Source organism: Meleagris gallopavo, chromosome 10 (assembly GCF_905368555.1).
Source record: "Meleagris gallopavo chromosome 10, MGAL_WU_HG_1.1, whole genome shotgun sequence".
Lineage (NCBI taxonomy): Eukaryota > Metazoa > Chordata > Aves > Galliformes > Phasianidae > Meleagris > Meleagris gallopavo.
The window spans coordinates 16974370-16994935 of NC_139413.1; the positions used below are offsets into that span (position 1 = coordinate 16974370).

A 20566-nucleotide genomic window follows, 5' to 3' on the forward strand; every position below is an offset into this window, starting at 1 on the left:
ATTTTTATATATAGTATGTGCATATATATATATATATATTTATTTATTTTCTCTTTATGCTTATGTATTACGACGAGTTTGCTTTTTTGTGCATAGTTAAGAACGAAAATGATAGTGACTGAATATGGAAGAATAATACATACACATTTAACATGAAAATTTCAAGACCATTTCACAGTGCAAGATTGATGCAACTTTCTGTGGCAGAACAGCAATAAACTGAATATATCAACTGTAAAACTATATTGTTAATGATGTATGCAAAATTCATAGTTTAAAGAATAGGGAATTTTTCTTCTTTTCAATGATCACAACTATGGTCTTTGCGTCAAAATTCAGATCAGAAATTCCTCTTTAAAACTTCAAGGTATTTTAGCTTTTACTAGGAAAGAAACAATGCTTTTTTTTTTTTGTCCTGAAGTCAACATCTATTGAGCTTTCAACACTCCACATGCTTGAATTATGCCTCAGTGTATACTTATTCCATAGATTCAGTGTTAGTAACTTGTATCTGCCAGACTAACTAAGCATTTAAACACACAGACAAAAAAAAATTCAATTCACTGTACCGAAAACATAGAAGTAGTCAAGGGGTCTAATTTTTAAAATATATAGAGGAACTTTTCCTAACCAAAAAGTTTAGGATTAGGAAAAATTATTCTTATTTAAAAAAAAATAAAAAATCCATTTTTAATTCATAAGAGAGAGGTTCCACCATGCCAAAAAGTTTCTTTGCAGCTTAGTATTAAATTATAAAATTGCATACACAATGTTTCTGAACATTTGAAATGTACCGAGTACCTACTTACAGGTACTTTCAAATATCTGTTCTTATTTTAAGCTAATAAAACAGAAATCCAACGAGTGTGTGGTATGTATGAAATCCTCAGTGCCTGTCCTAACAGCAAACCATGCCCAGGTGCAGCTGGAGCTTAGAGAGCGGGGCTTTGAAGTGGAGGTTGGAGGCAGAACATTCTCAACACCCAGGCAGTTGCAAAATAACTCCAACAATTCACCTGCAATCTACTAACAATGTGAGTGGTTGTAAGTAAGTTTTATCCTGTTAATTTTCAAATCTCTACTGCGTCTATAAAGAGCAGTATTAGTCAACCTTACCAACTTCAAAGTCTTGTGACAATTTCTAGCTGCAGCCACAGGAACACACCTTACGAGTGAGCAACTGCAGTAATTTCCTCAAGCTGCTTTACATCTTCAGTTTCCCTGTTCCTGTAATTCCTTTTTAAAATGGAAAGGAAGCAGGAAAGATTTGTCCCTGGTAAAGGAGAGCAGAGCACCAAGAAGTCTGACTGCCCAAATATACTAGAAATAAGCTTATTTCTACACTAAGCCTTAAATCCTGGTAGGATCTCCAACTTAACTACATACAAATGCTGGGGTTAATTATCAGAGAAGTATGGGAGGGGAGAAGGATTTTCTAAAGGTCTAGTCCCTTTCTTCAAAGCTTCAGTTTTACCCATGCTACTCTGAAGTTTAGAATCTAAATACATGAGAAGACTTTATTCTAGAATAATTGGGAAGTAATTTCAATCAGGAACTAAAAATTTAATAACCACTTTATAAAGGTAAAGCATAGCAGTGAAGTCATTAGTGTTCTAGCTGGGCTTCCTAGGAAAACATTAAGTTAAAAATCTTCTAAGAACTGTAGAAAAGAACGAAAGGAGGGAGAATAGCTGAAGTTTTTCAGATAAAGACGAGCTGATGCAACACAAAGTTTGCTAGAATCTCAAAATCTGTCAAAACATAGCAGCACGTGTGATTGGCTGTGTTAAACCAGAAACCTCATGTTATTTTTCGATCTTTAGATTTCACAGTATTGATCTCATTAAGCTGGTGTTTTCACATTGTAACTAGAGTAAATGTAGTTGCTCTACAAAAGCTGTGGAGTAATGTTGCAAATGAATGATAAGTATTTAATAATTGCCTCAACTACTTTTAAGTACAGCTCTAAAATGGACGTGGAGTGGTAAAAAGTAGAGGTAAAGACCCAGCTGTCTGAAGCGATAAAAACATCTCATTAATCCTTAAAAGTAAACACTGTAAGATGTTAAGTAGCAATGTAGAAATCATTGCAGCTTATTTCTAAAGTTTTCTTTGTGTTCATTTGTTCTAATGGATGAATTATTTTTTTTCTAGTCAATGGAAAAAGAAAACCAATGAGTCTGACAGTCCTTCAGGTGAGGTATTTCCTAAGCACTTGCTGCCATCAAAAAGCAGCTGATGTGATACTTTTAAATAACAGATCAAGGACATGAAAGGAGTGCCAAACAACAGTTTGCATTAGAAAACAAACAAACAAAAAATTACAAAAAAAAAAAAAAAAAAAAAATTTTTCAATCACCAATAAATAGATGAGACGCAGGAATTTTAATATTTCCATAAGACATTTTCAGCATTCTACTATGCTTTCCATATAGCATAAATTGACCAATTTTCTAAAAAGATTAAATAAGGCAAAGGAAGCAAGCTTTCCTACTTAATGATAGGATCTAAGAAAGAATACCATGAAACAAGACTTCCCAATTACTATAAATGCCACACGAAAATAGAAAGCAGCACATTAAACAATCTCTGTCATTTCTTTAGACAATGAAATAGAATGAAATTGATAAATTCTTCCTGAGCACAGACAGGCTGAATCAATGTCATACATACGATCGCATATTATCGCATATTCATTTTGGCCTGTTGAAAAAGGGGTAAGATTAGAAGAGTGAGGAAGTTCAAAAACATTGTCTGCTACCATCAACCTACAGTTGATAAATTGAAAGGGAAGGATTGAAATTTCAGCTTTCCAGTAACAGTTTCATGTCACTTTAAGCAAGATTGTGCCTCTGTATTTGTTTCTGACTACCTTAATTTGTGTATTTGCAGTGAACATAAGGAGGACTTTGATCAAAACACAACATGCATTTTACACAACAAGGAAGTCTACAGAGAGGCACTACATTTACAAAAGCAATTGAAGGTGGTTTCAAAGGGAGTTGACAGATTAGAAGATGATGACACTGCTGCTGCAGTCTCAATGGAAATCTGGCTTGATCTAATTAACAGCAACGAACTAGAACCACAAAATGATAATTCAAACATGATTTAAAGAAGTTATATCACCTTTTTATTACCTAAACAATGGAGGTTTTTTCCCTCACTGATAACAGAACAAGTTACAGGTTGAATACAGAACAGGAATAAAAGGCTTGATATCCTTAATTTTCCTTACTGTAGGAAAATAAAACTTGATATTAAGAATAAATATTTGACTACAGAAGTAGAGAATGTCCACATGTTCACATGAAAATAACAAAAAATTGCCATAGTTGTACTCATAAAAATGGAGTGAAGTCAAAAAGGAAGATTATTTGATTATTTTTAAGATGTGCTACTGACTTCTACACTCAAAGAAAACACAGCATCATACAAGATGACTTGCATGTTTGATTTCATAAATCTGTGTACATGCACTGGAGAGTTCCCATCTTATCGCTGTTGTGCCCTCCCCCATCTTTTTCTTTCTTTCTTTTTTTTTTTGGGGGGGGTGTGGAGAGGGAGGGGGGAATTCCCAACCCAAATTAAAATATACTGGGAGAAAAACCTCTCATAAATCCTGAATATTTTTGTTCACTGCACTCCCTCAACTTATGAGGAGTTTTATTTTATTTATTATTTTTTATCTGTAGAGAAAAATAGAAGGCCAAATAGATTTTATGTAGTCTTCCTTCAGTTTAATGAGTAAAAACGCTAGTGAATGATTTGTGCTGACACTTCCACAACTGTCAGTAGAGTGGACTTAAGCTCATCTGCAGACTACAGAACAAGAATTTCTTTGCATCTTGGTTCTGAAGCAAATTTTGTACTGGCTCATCCTCCATCTTATATGACAGTCACTGTTGCTAACGTCTAATATAGCTAATATAGCATGTGCTTGTATGCATACATACACATGTATAATGACATATTGTCATCTAGGCATTTTCTAGCTTACGAATTATTCGCATGGGAAGCACATTATTAACTGCTTTCAGAAGAAATATGTATGTTTGTCAGGGAATCACAGAATCACCAAGATTGGAAAAGACCTCTAAGATAATCCAGTCCAGTCATCCACCTATTACCAATACTTCTCACTAAATCATGTCCTTCAATACAACATCCAAATGTTTATTGAACACCTCTAAGTACAGTGACTCCATCACCTGTAGAAGCTACAGCCATTTGGATACCATCAAAGTGCTCTCTGACAACTTAAAAGACAAGAAAATAAGGAATCTCCAAATAAGTGAATTGTCTCATTTTCCTTGCACTTCTATTCTTGCTATTTCCTTTGACACACAATTTAAAAAACTTCCCTAATTGTAACTGATAGTTGTTAGTTCCTTCTAATACTACTGTATAGAAATAAACTATCTCAATTTCAAACTGAGAAGTGCAATACAGTATTTTATACAGTATCACTTCAGTTAAGATATTTTTCCTCTTTGATCCTAAAAATGACATATATACTTTTACCTTTGTGTCATAATTTTGTAGGCGTCTGGAAGAAAGCATTCAGTGTTCTCCATCTGGAAAGGGTCAGCATCACAGATCTTGTCATCTGTCCGTCCATAGTTAGCACTTTCTATCATAATAACATCACTTCCTGGACACCGGAGGTCAATGGAGTAGCCTTCACAGGAGAGCTCTCTCCTTACCAAACCAAATGGTAGTGCTGCTCGGCTGAAACCTGAAGAAGAAAAAAAATGAGATTGAGCTTAAAGATATAAAGGATATATATATTTTTTCTGTCTCATAGGCAGTAACTCTCAACAGCACGCTAAAGGTAAAGGAAGTGCACCGTTAAACAGTTTGACCCGCTACCAAGTGAAGCAGCCTTCATGAACCTGTCACAATCTGACATCACTTCTGCTGTGTCCTTAATCTGGGAAGAGAGAAAATTCCTCTTCACTACTTCTAACCCTTGACAAGGCAGCATGTCTGCAAAATTATTTTGTGCGTTCCTGTTCTCACCTCTCTTCTCCCTGCTTCTTTCTCCCTGTTTTGGGCACAGACAGGTCATGTTGGAAAGTGGGAAGCAGTAGAGCAGGCTGGAGTTGAAGAAACAGAAGTGATTTAAAAAACAAAAACAAAACAAAACAAAACCCCACCAACCCACACAAAGAAACAAAGCCATAATTTCAAGTTAATTTTTATCTCCATCCCCAGGAAGAGTTCACTTTCTTTTGCTCAGCTACTTCATGTCCCCAGCATGGGTATGTCTGCAACACTAGATCTAATATACATTCTGATACCTAGCTGAACGTCACTTCTCACTATCCGTTTTACAGAAATTAAACCACAAGCAAGAGCAAAAGGACTTTGAACAAATGCATAAATGACTAGTACAACAAACTGCAGATGTGTACTATACAGAATCTCCCTCTCCCTCCAAGAAAGTATTTCAAAGAATTTTTATTTTGAAAATACATTTTTCTGCATGAGCAAATTCTAGTAAATAGGTAACCTCTCTCTAATGAAGCAATATTAATTTATGGAAAACACACATACAATATAAAAAAAATGTATAATTCCTTGTACGTAGCTACTGATATATTATTATTAAATAGAATCTTTCTGTCTCTTACAAAATGAGGGCACTACCAAGAACTACAGGACAAGCTGAGTAACACGATAAGCGATAAATACCTGTATCTTTAAAATGATAAATCTTTGATAAATTTTCAGCAGAATCACACATATTTCCTTATTTTTTTAAAAAAGTTGCCCTCAGAGAGCAGCACAAGGCCATTAATATTTCAGTGCAGGCGGTTGGAGACAAGTTGTGACAGCAAAGAGAAACAGCTAGTAAGCATAGAAAGTTGGAACTCTACAGTGTTTTGAAAGCAAAGAAAATAAGCTTTTTTTTATTTAAAAAAAAGTCTGACGCGTTAGAAGAGGCAAGGAAGCTAGGATCTAAAAAGATCAAGAATAAGTTGAGATAACCCCTTGATAGTAAATTTTCATATGAACCAGAGGCTGACACTTTTTCTGCTGAATTAATGATCTGTGGATTCAAACCCCTACTATATGGACATGATGATCTGCTACAACTTTTAGGAAGTGCTGTTGGTAACCACCATGCTGGTGTCAGGACATAGCTCCCTAGCAGCCATCTTCCCATCCACCTGTCTTCCCTTCTGTAACACCACTGACTTTTGCTCAAGTGGATGATGTGCAGAGGATGAGCGCCAGGCCACACTGGGCCCAGCCTCTCTGCACGCAGCTGAGTTTGCCTCTTTTAAATTTTATGCATCCTATGCAAAAGGGGGAACTGCTGCCCTGCCAATGCTTCAGTATTCACTAATGAGAGAAAAGACTATGTTGCTGTAGAAAGCACAATTCCATTTAAAATGCACTTCTGGCTGAAGGTTTGGCTGAACATGTCATATGTAATAACAAACACTATTATTAGAGGCTTGCTGAAGTATCATGAGCTGAAAGCTCTAAAGAGTTGAAATGCGAATCCATCGCATTAACACCCTATGTATTCCTCCCATGCAGCAAATTAATACAATGAAGACAGAATCTGCGCACAGCTCACTAAGGGCATGAAATAGGCATGGAGAGGGGCCCAAACAAAGCCCTCACCACACAAACATGCCGCAGTTTTTTTGATTAATTACCATCACGACAGCCACAGCGGGACCAAAAACAATGCTGCTGGTGACTGCCATTCCTACATCCTAATAATCCTGTCAAATTTAACACCATGCCCATAAAACTCGAACCCTCCAGTTCACAGCAATGCTGCTTGCACACCTTGCATACAGGAGGGCTGTCTCCAGCAGGGGCTCAGGCAGCGTCCTCCCATGGGAGCCCCCTGCATGCCACTGTACAGCATGTGCATTCAGGTTTCCATCAGTAAGGAAAATGAAGCCATGGTTCTACTGCCCAAAGGGGAATTCTGCTAAACAGGAGAGGCTGCAGGCTGATACCCGCTGAGGTCCAGCATATGGACAGATACGGTGCCAGGCTGACACAACCATACCAAGCTGGTTGTGATGAGCATCAAACTCTTCCTGCAGACCCAGCAGCGCAGCCAGTACTTCAGATAGGATAAATTCAAAGACAAGACTGACATACTTCTGCAGAGGTTAGCTGCCTGCAAATCCTACTTCGTCATCTGCAGCAACAGGGCACTGCTGTAAGCATGTTAATGTATTTCATCCTGCATAATTTTTTTCCCATGCAACCACCTGTATTAGGACAAACATTCAAAATACTACACGAAGGTTAGGTCACCACCAGCAACACAGGACACACCAGAGATTGTTATGTACCTTCAATATTGCAAAAGCAGCAGTAAATAGAACCAAACAGTGCAGCATGTGTTAGGTGGGAAGACTACTCTAAGGAATTGCCATGGCACAGAATTTTAACTAAATAAAGTAAATAAAATTTAAGTCCACTAACAAAACTGCTGTGATGTTTATTCTGAAGCTTTATCTGTAATCTTTCCCTATCAACAAAGAAAAAAAAAATAAGCATATCAACAAGCAAAGTGTAATTCAATCCATCTTGCAACCCTGACAATCGAAGAAAGAACTAGTGGGAGGCCCTGTGAGCAAAAAATCAATATTGCAGCTTTGTGCTGTGCAAATGTGAATACTGCCAAATAGCAGTGCTTAGGGTAAAATGAACTGTTTTGCTCTATTTTCTCCTCTCTGAACAAATGATTTTGAAACGACAGCTTTTTTTGGAGCTATAAAATGTCAAGCAATAACTCCCTGTGCTTTAGGCAAGTGATTGGAATAAATACCTCTTGGCAACAGGTGCAATGACTTAGGACTGAAATTCATTTACATTCAGGAGATAATTCCTGATAAACAGATGCACTGCCACAGGATGGAAGCCTGCAAGACCGACATCTTAACACTGCTGCCCAGTTCTGCACTATTCCAGGTCTTTTCAGACATAAGCACGTAGCTCTGTCAATAATTAATGTTGTCACCAGTAAATTTGTATTTCCAGTGCAACTCCTCATGAGTACTTTCAACATCGTATTTTCTAACCAACCTGCATTCAGCCTGCTTGGCTTGCCTTGCTATACCTTGCAAAAACATATTTTGTTTGGCTGTCCTGTACAGCTGAAATCACCATTTCATCCTTGCGCTAATTCCTTCAAGGCAAACTGAGAAGCGACATCAAAGGAGCTCCGTCCCTGTAAAGAGCTTCCTGATCACCACAAACACTTTTGGGGCAAAGGCTGGCACTTTGCATACATCATGAACAGTAACCCACATAAGATCTATTACTTATCTATTACCAAATGCCACATCTGCTGCATATGCTGTCTCTGATTCAGTTGTATACATGTATGGGTTTTGCCTTTTTTTTTTTTTTTAATGAAGGATGAATAATACCTACTGAGAAAAAGAGAATGGTTTCTGTCACGTTGACTGTTTTGATTATAACAATACTTCTTGGCAAACATGTTTCCTGCACATTTTATCTGCTCACAAATCAGTTGAGCACATGCTCTTTATTGAAAAAAAGAAAAAACTTCTTTTACAAAATCACCATTTTATGGAAAAAAGGTAGAGGGGATATTCAGTGGTAATAAGCATTCTTTAATGCTTTACTGACCCATACAGAAACACTGAGAAAAAATATCAAAACGAAACATCACAAATGAAAATCTTCCCTCCTGTACTTTAGTCTACGAATTTAAAACATACATCTCCTACGAAAGAAATGTAACTCAGAACTATGTTTCTGAAATATATCAGATTCACATTTGGCTAAAAATGTTTTATATAAGTTTGCAATGCCTTATTTACCACTAGTTCCTTAATAAGAAATTATTTGTCTATAGAAAGATAACCTAAATTTGTCAAAGTCCAAAGGAAAGTTAATAATTCACAGCTTCCTGCCCACTAGCATTCCATTTTTTTGAGCTGTCAATAATAAGAGCGTGTGCTAAGTTTGGTAGATAAAAGCGAAAAGGAGCCACTACATTTGAATGTTCACCCCATACAGAGGAAAAATAGTGCAATGTAAACAGGCTAACATCAGTACTTCTCAACATCAGAAGCAAGGAACCTTTGATTAAAACTTAAAGCACTGAGAGAGTAAACATGGAAATGTAAAATTATTTCAAAGAATGCGGATACTGGAATAACTGAGGTTCCAAAACAAATCTTTGCAGAAATATATATAAAGTCTCAGTGAGCAAGGAAAAACTGCTTCTTGTATTATTTGGCTCTAACAGAAAGGTCTTTTAAAAAGAGCACATCTTTTCAAACAGAATGTTTACAGTTGTCTCTTTCACAATCTCTTTTATTTTACCAAATCACGAAACATGATGATTCAAGTTCGACACAAGATGAAGCAATGCATCTTGGCCAGAATTTCAATAATATATGTTGAGCAAACGCAGAGCCCGACAAAACCTGCACTCAGCATCCTCTCAGTTGCTTGGTGAGGTGCAGACGCATGCACAGACAATTGCACAGGGGCAGCCAAACACACTTCACAAGCTGAAAATCATGTAATTCTGAACATGGGTTCTGCAGAGCATTTATAATTCTTCAAAAAAAGCCTCGGCTTCCTGCATTTTCTAAAGAATTCCAGAGACTATGTATGTCAAGGGAGACTTTTTTTTTTTGTTGTTAAACAGCTTTTAAATTATCCAATACTGGTCAACAGATCACTACCAACAACTACAATGATAGATGCAATTTAAAATGACAACTGTGCTTTCTAATTCTATCTTTGAAGGGGAAAAAAGTCCTTATGGCAAGCATGTCTATTAAAAGATTACATTGGCACAGTGAGAGCTTCTGATACTGCACAGAGGTCTGGAGTTCACAGCACTCCGCTCCTCTTTCACTGAAAGCCACCAGATAGCACATGAACAGCCAGAGCTGTGGCATGGCAGACAAAACCCCACTGTTCCAGTCTGGATAAAATTAGGCAGGAAGCGATCATTTCAAAACTATTCTCCTGTTGCTGTATTCTTTGCTGTTTTAAGTATAGACTCATTATTTTCATTTAAGATGATGCAAGTAGGGGACAGCTAGAGGAAAAAAAAAAAAGATTAGTTATTAAGTTATTGAAGGAAATCTATTTTCTAGAAAGAAATATCTTTTTTTTTTTTTTTAACCCATTCATAAAAATGGGATTAACTGAAAACAATATACATGAAAGTGCATCCTGAATTGGAACTTTAACAAAGAGGTCTTAAGCTCTAACGAACACACTTGATCATTTAAATGCACACATAAATTACACTGGAGCAAGGCAACCATTTCATTGAATAAATTAGCTGTGAGGGATGATTTTTAGCACTGGTTTCCAGAATTCAGTCTCTCAGACATACTCTGGCATATTTTAATTATTTGACTGAAATCTGGAAACCTATCTCTTGCAAAACAGAAATAGGGTTTGTTAGCAGTAAGAGCTTTTAGAAATGTTAAGTAACTAATGATGGCTTTTTAATGATCAATTTTTACAACTTATTAGATGATTTAGTCTTAAAAAAAGCATTTAACTTTAAAAATCTGTCAAATTTCAGCGCGAGCAGCAGAATTACAACACTACATAATTTTCTGTAATTATGTACTTAATATTCAGAGTGCACAAACACAAAGCACGGTACAGCTGATTAATGAAATTCAGGACAAAGCCTAAGTTACACCCTCTGACTCACCAGGACGAGTCCTGCCTTCCAGTTCACTGAAACTTATTACAGTTTTCCTTGTGCATTTCCCAGACTCCATGCAATTCTCAAAAATATCCCTGTGAGGCTCTCTTCAGCAAAAAAAGAGCTAAGGCTTACCTGCCTTCTGCACCTTGTTGAATGATTCAGCAAAATCACAAGTTAGCAGCAGTATCTTAGCTTTTAAATGTGTTAATCCTTCCTGTACACGCTTGGCAAAGATCTCATTTAAATTTTCCCAAACAGCTCTCAGCCCTTATTCAGAGGGTGAGAACGTGACTCTCCAAGTTGTTCTTATTTTTTTTCCTTCCCTTTTTTGGTGGTGGTGGCTTTTTTGCGGTTTGAGGTTTGTTGTTGTCGATGGTTTTTTTTAATAGCAGCAGGGAAAAGAGTGCTACATTGACAGAAATGCAGACTGAAGTCATTCAATCACCGGGAACAAGAACAGCCAGACAGCAGCCAGGCAAGCTTCCCCATTTTAGTCTATCACATCTTAACTCTATTTTGAAGGAATCACCACTATGGGAAAAGAGATAGTTTGGTCTTCATGCCCATTTAATCCTTCACCTCCCTGCTGAGGCTGCCACAAGAGTGCTAATTAATGCTAAACTGTAAAAATGGGCTTCTGCACTTTGAATCCCGCCACACTGAAACTGGATAGAAACCACTAATTCCTTTAATGAAAGTCACCAAACCAGAGCCTGGTTCCTGGCAATGTGTTAGCAATGCTTACATATGGCAGATGGAAACCATGTGATCTAAACATTAAAGTCTAAATATCTAGTGTAAAAATATGCACGTTGTTTGGTTCTTGCTTAGAATCAAATTTTATTCTCAACTGCGTGCACCTTTCCCATCCCTTTCAGGGGGAGCTCCATGTGTGAGAGCAAAACTTTGCCCTCTTGATCTAAAATTATCTCAGTTTGAAATAGTCTTCATCTGTCAATGATATTTCTTTTCTTTTGCCAGCCAGATGTCTGTTCTCAGGCTGCAAGAATCTCCTTCCTTTTTTCCTTCACATCACACATACTTGATACTTTGCCAGCTCACAGAAAGCACTACCCTTTTTCTTTCTCACCGCTAAATACACTGCATCTTCAAAATTTCTCCAGGCAAGTAAGTCCCAAGGTCTCAGTAAATCCCCCTCCTGGAGGTTATCTCCAGTTTACCAACTGCGAACTCACTAATCACGCCACCTGTCAGGAAGGAGAAGCTTCTGAATTAGAAACAAGCTCTGAAACAAGGAGGTAAGACACACAAAGGGTATGTGTCAGGAATGTCGTATCAACAGGATTTCCCATTGAATTACTTCCTCCTCTGCACAGGACACTGGTAGCTGAATAAAAATAAATATTCTTTTATTTTCTATAAAAATGTATTTGGACAACAATTTGTATTTCTCTTTATCTCAATCATTTTTTAATGGAAACCATCTGTTGAGGGAGGGTGGGTGAAGAGGAAGAAAGGGCTATGATTTCCATCAGTAATACTCAGAGTGAACAGCTCAAGAAAATGACACACTTTTGGTGTTTCTCTTTTCCATTTTGAAGAAACCCAAAGCCTCCTTGCCTCAGAAACCATGCAGAGATTAACCAGTGCTTTGGGAATAAGCACGAGTGAAAGCTGAATCATTCCAGATGACATGGTAGTGTCAGTGATAACCCTTGGTGTGATTCTTAAGTAGGTTAGCCAGAAAAAAAAATCAAAACTTTTAATCTCACTAAAATGGAGAGAACTGGGTTGACTCTTACATTTTGCCTCATTTTAAAGACAACATTCAACACGCAACGGTTTAAAAATATTAAATATAAATATAGTTGTAAACAATTATCAGATATTTAATAAAAAATACAGTACAAATGCTGAGGTGTGATAACATCTGAGACTGTAGTTATAAAATCATAAAGGGGGCATTTTCTTGTTTACAGACAGAATTATGTATACATTAGAAGTGGAACCAAGCAACAATTTAAGAGTTCATATACTCTCTCATTTCAATAAAATGGTGGGGTGGAGTAAATTGTCACAGTATAATTTACAGTGGGAAAACTACGTGGTTAATTTTAATGACAGCAAGCCACTTCATATTTCAAGAGTGCTTATGAGTATACAAACAGCAAAGCATACCCCTTCTTATTCAGTATAGCTTCCAAAATATTACTGAGGACTCAGGAGTAGAAAGACGGCCATGGAAACAAAGGCTCAAGATCCCACTGATAAAACTGAGAACCCAAAACACACAGTCATACATTTTGAAAGCAAGTAGAAGAACAACATGATAAATCTACTTGAAGGTAAATGTGCCGTCACTTCAAATATTCCCCTAAATAGATATGAGACAAGAGTAGCAAGCAATACTCAGAAAATGCCTGTCAGAGTGAAAGGCTTTCTTCCTGACCTTACCTCCTTTGAAACGCGTGGATTTCTAAAAGACTATTATAGAGAAAAGGGGGATATACCATGTGTAGTTTTTACAATACACCTAAAGTTCTAGCAAATTCCAGGAATAATGTAGTAATCCTGCATAGATACTTGACAGCATTCTCTGAATAATAAATTGCATGAGGAAAAGAAAACCATTTGTTTACAAATTAAAAGGTGATTTAAGAAGTCTTAAGGCATATACACATTTCTTCCATGTTCCCTACACAGCAGGGAGTAATAATAGCAACAGAGATACCATTTCCTGGATAAATAAAGGAAATACGCACCTCTGCAACTCTGTCCAAATACTGTTAGTGACCTATGAAGGGATTACATATCCATAGGCCTCTTGCAAACAGATAGAATGAAATACATTGACAGAAAGGCTAAATTCCACCTGGATCAAATTCAGGACTTCTGAATTCGGGTTCTGCTTTTATTGTCAGAATTCATTCCCTCTTCTGCCACAACTCTTACAACATGAGAACAAGAAATATTCTCAGTTTTCAAGAGAACTATCTAATGAGTGCTCAAATGAAACAAATGAAAAATCAGGATCCCTGAAACCTGGGTGCTAAGACAGAAAGTAAACAATTTCCCTAATTATGTGATAGGGTTCCATAATTGATGCTATTTACATCAGAAAGTCACAAAAGGGATGAATACACACTGTAACATACTAGAGAAAAGAAAACTTTGCATTTGCTAATTACTGCTATGGAGAAGTACACATATAATAGCTGAAAAACCATGTTTCCAGTGTTGTTCATTGATCTTAATAAGACCAATAATGAAAGAAAGAACCAGAAAAATTGCATCATACCAGGAGAAAAAAATATATACAGTAGAATATTGAAGGGTAACAACAGAAAGAAGGCAGAACTACTGCACTGTTTCTACACATGTGGAAGGTAAATTTCCTCAATAATTAATTCATTCTACATAGTCTTTCACCATACCAGGTCACAGTTCTATTTTAAAAACATCTTTGCCTAAGAGTCTACAGCAAGTATTTCCGGAGGAGGCAGCTGTGAAATATAAAAGATGCAATTGCTTCACTTTTCTCCACAACAAAACACCACTTTTCTCTGTAAAGTACCACATTCTCATGATACATAATTTAGATATACAAACAGGCGGGTAGCTATGGCAAGTCCGAGGGGATGATGGGCAAGCTAATGGCCGGGTGGGAGGCAGCAGTGAGACTGCAGGTCCTGGGGGCTGACACCTCCTACTCTGCCCCATTCAGCTGCCTGCCGGGGTTCCACGACTTGTCAGTCCGTGCACACAGTTGTTTTTCCAACAGTGCTGAGTTTTATTAATCGAGATGATTTCCAGAGCAAGCTGAGAGTGTGATCAAAGCAGCCATAATGGCAGTGCAATTGAGGAGGGATTGCTAATCTTTTGGGAATGCCAAGAAGGAATGGAGAAGGTTAGGGGTGTCCAAAAGAGGCAGGAATGAGCAGGTGTTAGGGTAACCATTTAAATTAGGCATTCTGACATAGTCACTTATAACTGAGGATTCAGATTCCCTTGAAAACACACAGTAAAGAAGCCATTTTTTTTTTTTTTTAATTTTTATTTTGTACAAATACTATTTCTTCTAAGTCTGTGCTACTCCAAAGTAAGTTTTTGTCAGAGACTAAACACAATTCCACGGCAGAGCTCCAGTGCCTATTCAGTCTCTGCTCCTGCTCAATTTGAAATCCAGATTCTTATCAGTTTCAGTAATGGAAGGCCCATGTTATCTTTAAAAACTTAATGCAGAAAACGTTGGAAATGCAAAACCAGACAGAGTCCTGCTTCTCTCAAAGATGGTTTTCACATGCGCAAGCCTCTAGAAGGTGACAAGGGTACTTTATGAATCAAACAGAAAATACAGAAATAATATTATCTCCCACTGAAATGCTATCATCTCTAAATGAGGTGTTGAGACGCAACATTTTGCAACTCTTCATAATACTCATTTTACAATATTTTATCTACTTGAAAATAACAGAATTTTAGGTAAGGAGAATCTTAATTACCCCAATTAAGTTCTCATCCTGCACCACTAATGTCATTGTGAGCTTTGTCATTAACCTGTGGGATAGATTCCTTAGAATTTAACCTGGACACTCAATATTCTTGTTCTAATGAAAAATACATTAATGAGCTTCATTATGCTACTCCATTTTAAAGAAGATTCTTCAGTAGCCAGTTCTCTCAAGAGCCTAATGGGCACTGGTACATTAGTGATGTAGGTCTACGCATATTAGTGAGCTTAAGTTTGGGCCACTCTAAGTCTTTTTAGGGACTCAATGAACTTCATGTTCAATCCAAAGGATAAGCAACACCCACTGACTCACTTCAGGAACTCCCCTCACTAAAGCCAACCAAACACATACAAACTTTTGAAATTATGACTGACGTGTTGCAAAAACAAGAGTCACCGTAAAATAAACACAATGAAAACTAAACTAAAATCCCTCCCTATAATTTAAGAATGACACAGATTTTCTATATTATCTGCATGGAGGATCCTCAACCCATTTCAATTGCTACCTTTTTTCCAGTCATCCACTGGAAACATTAAGGAAAAACTACTGATCTTCTTGACCTTTATTTTATTAAATGCAGCAGACACCTCATGCTGAATAGGAAATAAAAAATATGCAACCCAGGAAAATACTTCAAGAAAAAAATGCCCTTTGGAGGACCCAATTTCAGTCTTGAAATATAACAACACAGATTTGCCATTGATATTTAAATAAAAAAATCTCTATTACATAAATTATTGTGTTCAAAATTCTATTCTGAATTACTAAATTTAGAATAGGCCCTGCAGATCATGATTTAGCCAATGCTTTATAAATGTGGAAAACACATACTTGAAACATACATTATGTTAGATCAGACTAACAGTACTTCCTATCTTTAACCATGTTTAAAAGAGTTTATTTTTTGAACATGTGTGCAATTAGTACACTAAACAAACTCAGAGTGCACTGTTAGTGTACACAGTTGTGGCTGATCTATTCTTAATGAGGCCTTCAAGGTGAAAATAATGAATTATAGAATGGCTTAGGTTGGAAGGTACCTTAAAGATCACCTAGCACCAAAACAAGAGAAGAAACTGGTGCCTGCAAATACTATTTTGTCATTCCTGCAGCTCTAAGGATAATGGAGAAAAGCGTCACTTGTTGAAGTACCTTGCCTTTGAAAAACTCCTGGGGTAAGGGGGGAGGAGTGGTGAGTGCAGATGTCTATTATCCCTTTTAGTAAGCGCAGATTAACAAATCATCACTCAACATAATACCCATTGAATTTCAGTTAGCTGCTGTCTGAGCAACCTGCCTGAAATTCTAAAAGCTCAATGTTGAGTCTGATTTGCAGCCAGTTTAGAGCAGCATCAGTCTGGGATGGTTGTGGCTAGTCATAACAATAGTAAGGGGTACTCAGATTTGGAAGGGAGGGGACTTACGGAAATTCCTTTCCTTAATTAAATCAGAGAAGGAGAGTCTGAAGTGGCAAATAATAAATCACAAAGAATCCTCAATCTGGTTGTCAAGGAAACTAGTATGCCTTTGCCATAATTGCTGTGAGCCCAATCTTGCCCTTTTTGACATCGAACCTTATCATGCATTCTGGTCAGAGACTGAGGAAGTAGCTTGTCTGTTCCTCTCCGGCAGCCCTGCACCTAGCATGGCGCAGGCCTGACAGACAGGAGGCAATGCCGCCCACCATTTGGTGCCACTCCTCCAACCTGCACAGCAGCTAACTGCAGGATTCCAGCATGCTTCCCGTCACCTTTGACATTACAAATGGGACTGACTGGCTTGATTGCGGCACTGAAAGGTTTCTGCAGCTGTGTCTACTAGATGGGCACTCCTAATTTACAGTTGCTCAAATCTTGAGCCTGGTTATCTCAGCTCACCACAAGTCCCAGGAAACTCCACAGTTGCCCTGGCACTCCCACTTCCCAAATATGTCTTCCCATCAGAGACTGTTCCGTTTTACTTGTGGATATGTGAGATGGCTATAGAAGAAAGGTGCATAGGGAAAAGGAAGTTTGAAACAAAATGAATGTTTCAACAACAACAACTAACAGAGCAGAAAAGGTTAAAATTGATTCAGTGCCAAGCCATTTAGTTAGCTGACTGCATTACTGTTTTTTTTCCCCCTACAATGATCATTACCTTTTATAAACATATCTAAAGTTGTTTTTTCCTTTTGGTTTTGGTGGAATTGCACATCACTGCTGGACATACACAAAACTTGGAGCATATGCAGTTCCCAGTACTTCAACACCAGGAAGGCCAATAGAGGGAAAATGCTATATTAGTGTCCCTATCTCATCCCTCAAGAAATCCTGAAAGATTTTAAAGGAAGTATCTTCAAAGTAAGGAAATAGGAGGAACTACAGGCAAGTACATTATGTTCCCAGCTAACTTTAAGCAATAGAAAATCCAGTGAGACAAGATTGTTAGGTGGGAATAAATAAATAAATAAATAAATAAATCTCTCTTTAGGAACTAGAGAGATAAACACTACCAAAAGGGCTTCTAAAGGAAGATCTGTGACTGATTCTTGTTTGAAATGCTACAACTTGTTGACTGTCACCTTGCTATTTTAATAATGGATAAATCTGGTATTAATTCCTAATCCACAAGCCAAGCATCTGAAGAAAATAACGCAACACAATTTTTCTCTGTAATGTTCAAGTATTCCAATATAAATTAAGAACACTGGTAAAATTTTTTGTTCAACAGATCTGTAAATATGCAACACAAAAAAGTATTAACTGGTTGTTCCAGATAAAGCTCAAAGCAGAACAAACCCTTCCCAAACTGAATGCAACTCCCTCCCCATATTCCCTTACCCAGGAAGTACACTGTAGGTTTTTTGGTAACTAAGTGAAGTTGGACAACATCATCTTTGAGTTTTTTGACAAAATAGCCGATAATATCACAGCATCAATGGATAATTCAGATCAAAACGGACTCCTTCCTTCTCTTACCCACACAAAATATTCTTTAATCCAAATACCTCTTCCAGATAAAAAGCTAAATTGTATATATAAAGAATTATTCCTACATCATTTAATAACTTGTCCTTGTCATCCCTGTTAAAAAGGTGCAATTATGGATTAATTACAGCCAATTACAATAATGTATATCAGTGACTGTATCACTGCATTTGCCACAAAATTCAATAACCTTAAGGGAAAAAAAAAAAAAAAACCATGAAAAAGACAGATCAAGGTTCCCATTAGGAAAGATAATGCAAAAGCAGTGAGTATGCCATTTGGGCATAAACATGTTGATTTGCTACATATGCATGCAGCATCCATCAGGAGAAAAAAAGGCCTTCAGCTGATTTACAGATAATTTACTATGGCACACTCTTACCACTATTACCACTATTTTATTCTTATTTGAAAAATTAGTCTGGATACCCGAACACAATGATGGCACCCTGCTTATTTTTATGTCTTTTTCAACATTTAAGTGATCTTGAACCTTTAGGGCTAAACATTTCCATGACAATCTCTCTCTATTAAGCAAGAGTTTGAACATCACTCCTAATGTCATCTGACTGGCTTTCCCAGTGCCACTACATGCTGGAGAATCAGTTCAATAACACCCAGCCCCTGCTCCATCATAACCCACCGTGGAAAAAAATACCTCAGTCTCTTCTGTTGGTAGGAAGCCATAGCAACCTGCTATTTCTCCTCTAAACTGTTTTCCAGCTTGTCAATTTGACTTGTCAATTCTTTGGAACGTTTATATCATCTGTTTGAACAGACTCTATCCATCATCTTTTTGTCCTTACCTTTGTGCTTAGGTTCAAGCTAAACTTCCAGTTATCATCTGCACTTCCAGACAGATGAGAGCCATGGAGCAGGCAGCTCCACACCAAGCACCAGCCACCAGAGCCCAGTGGGTTGGGCTGGGCCAGCTGCAGGGTCTGACCTATTCTGAGCTCAAAAGCTGCTTCACTATGTCTCTGTAAAACATCCCACGCAAAAACCCCAGCTTCCTTCTGCCAGAGTCATGAGAAATGGTTATTAATTTTAAATGGTCTAAACTAGCTTTTGGTAAAATTACATCTTCAGGCTTCATCACCTATCTGAATAGCCTATCTTTGCAGTTACAATGGCTAATCTTCTACTAAGAAATAAAGTCAATGCATTCTGTATTTCCTCACAGATTACCACCCATATTCAGCAAAAGATGGCAGGAAGCAAAACAGAAAAATTAGAGAGATATTGAAACAAACTGTCCACACTACTCATTTATAGTCAACTTATGCATAAACCACTTTCTGTGAGTGTAGCACAAGAGTGGAAAAAAAATTCCAAAATAACAACTCCCAGCTGATCGTGTATCAGAGGAGCTCGGGGCTATCTAACTCTGACAAGCTTTATGACGGCTTTCCCATCAACCTGCTCTTCACCTACATAGCAATAAAGCAGCCATCGGGAAAGACACTAACTAAAAAATTTGTTCAAGTCTTGCTCAGTAGGGTTGCTGGAACAAGGGCTCACAGAACGTCATAGTGGAGACAGTTTTACCATGAAAAACAAATTTGGCACTAATATGAAATATCTGACAGTTTGGAGTCTAAAACTTAATCAGTTCTGAAGGTCTGCGCTCTATGAAAAGTAACCGTTAAGACACAAGCGAAATAATTCAATGAACCGGAATCTAGAGCTTCAATTTTTTTTTTGGAAAATATTTCATTCTCTCTTAGGCTTGAAAACAGTTTGAACAACTGGCTTTTACTAAGTGTAATTTAGTAAACAAAACATGTTACCTTGTGAATTAAAACTACTCAAAATAAAATCTATTGTGACCACAATTCATATTAACATGGCAAGCTCTGAGTGCCTTTTAAAGGAAAGAAATATATTTCTTGTGTGTTCAAGTACAGAGCCATAAACCATGAGTCCCTATTTATTTCAAATTTCCCATGATGCCATTTACTTCAGCTTTTAACCTTTTATGTGACATTGAGCTATTTTACAATCATAAAATAGTAGAAAAAACGACCTGTTAATTTGAAAGGGACACATTACAACATCTCTCCCTGGCACTATAATATTTTAATTTCTTTTTTCAAGGCAAACCAGTTGGAAAGTGACCATCTGCTAGTCTGTTAGTACCATTCAAGCAAAGTAATGCACAAAATGTCCTCCTTTTCCGGCAAGAATAGGACCATTAACCGAAAGGAATTTAGGATACTATCATGCGGGTTTAACAGACTGATTCACAACAAAATAAAATCTCTATTTCTTTAATTACTGCTGAATATACTGACCACAAAGATGATACAAAAATGGTGCCAGTCAGTGTAGCACAAGAAATCTAAACATTTTAAAGAATGAAATTAATACTACCAAGTCTCTTATGAAAATCACGTTCTTCTATTTTCAGCATTAGGTTAAAT

The 20566-nt window shown here is 37.2% G+C and overlaps 1 protein-coding gene across 8 annotated transcripts in view; it reads right to left on the minus strand.

Moving 5' to 3' along the window:
- The window catches only part of ADGRL2 (adhesion G protein-coupled receptor L2), a 378308-nt gene that overhangs the window by 66275 nt on the left and 291467 nt on the right, over nt 1-20566 (minus strand). For all 8 annotated transcript variants that reach the window (XM_031554862.2, XM_085232370.1, XM_085232372.1 and 5 more), the window contains one exon: nt 4525-4738. In XM_031554862.2, the coding sequence (XP_031410722.1) occupies nt 4525-4738 (214 nt within the window). The remainder of the gene's footprint in view (nt 1-4524; nt 4739-20566) is intronic.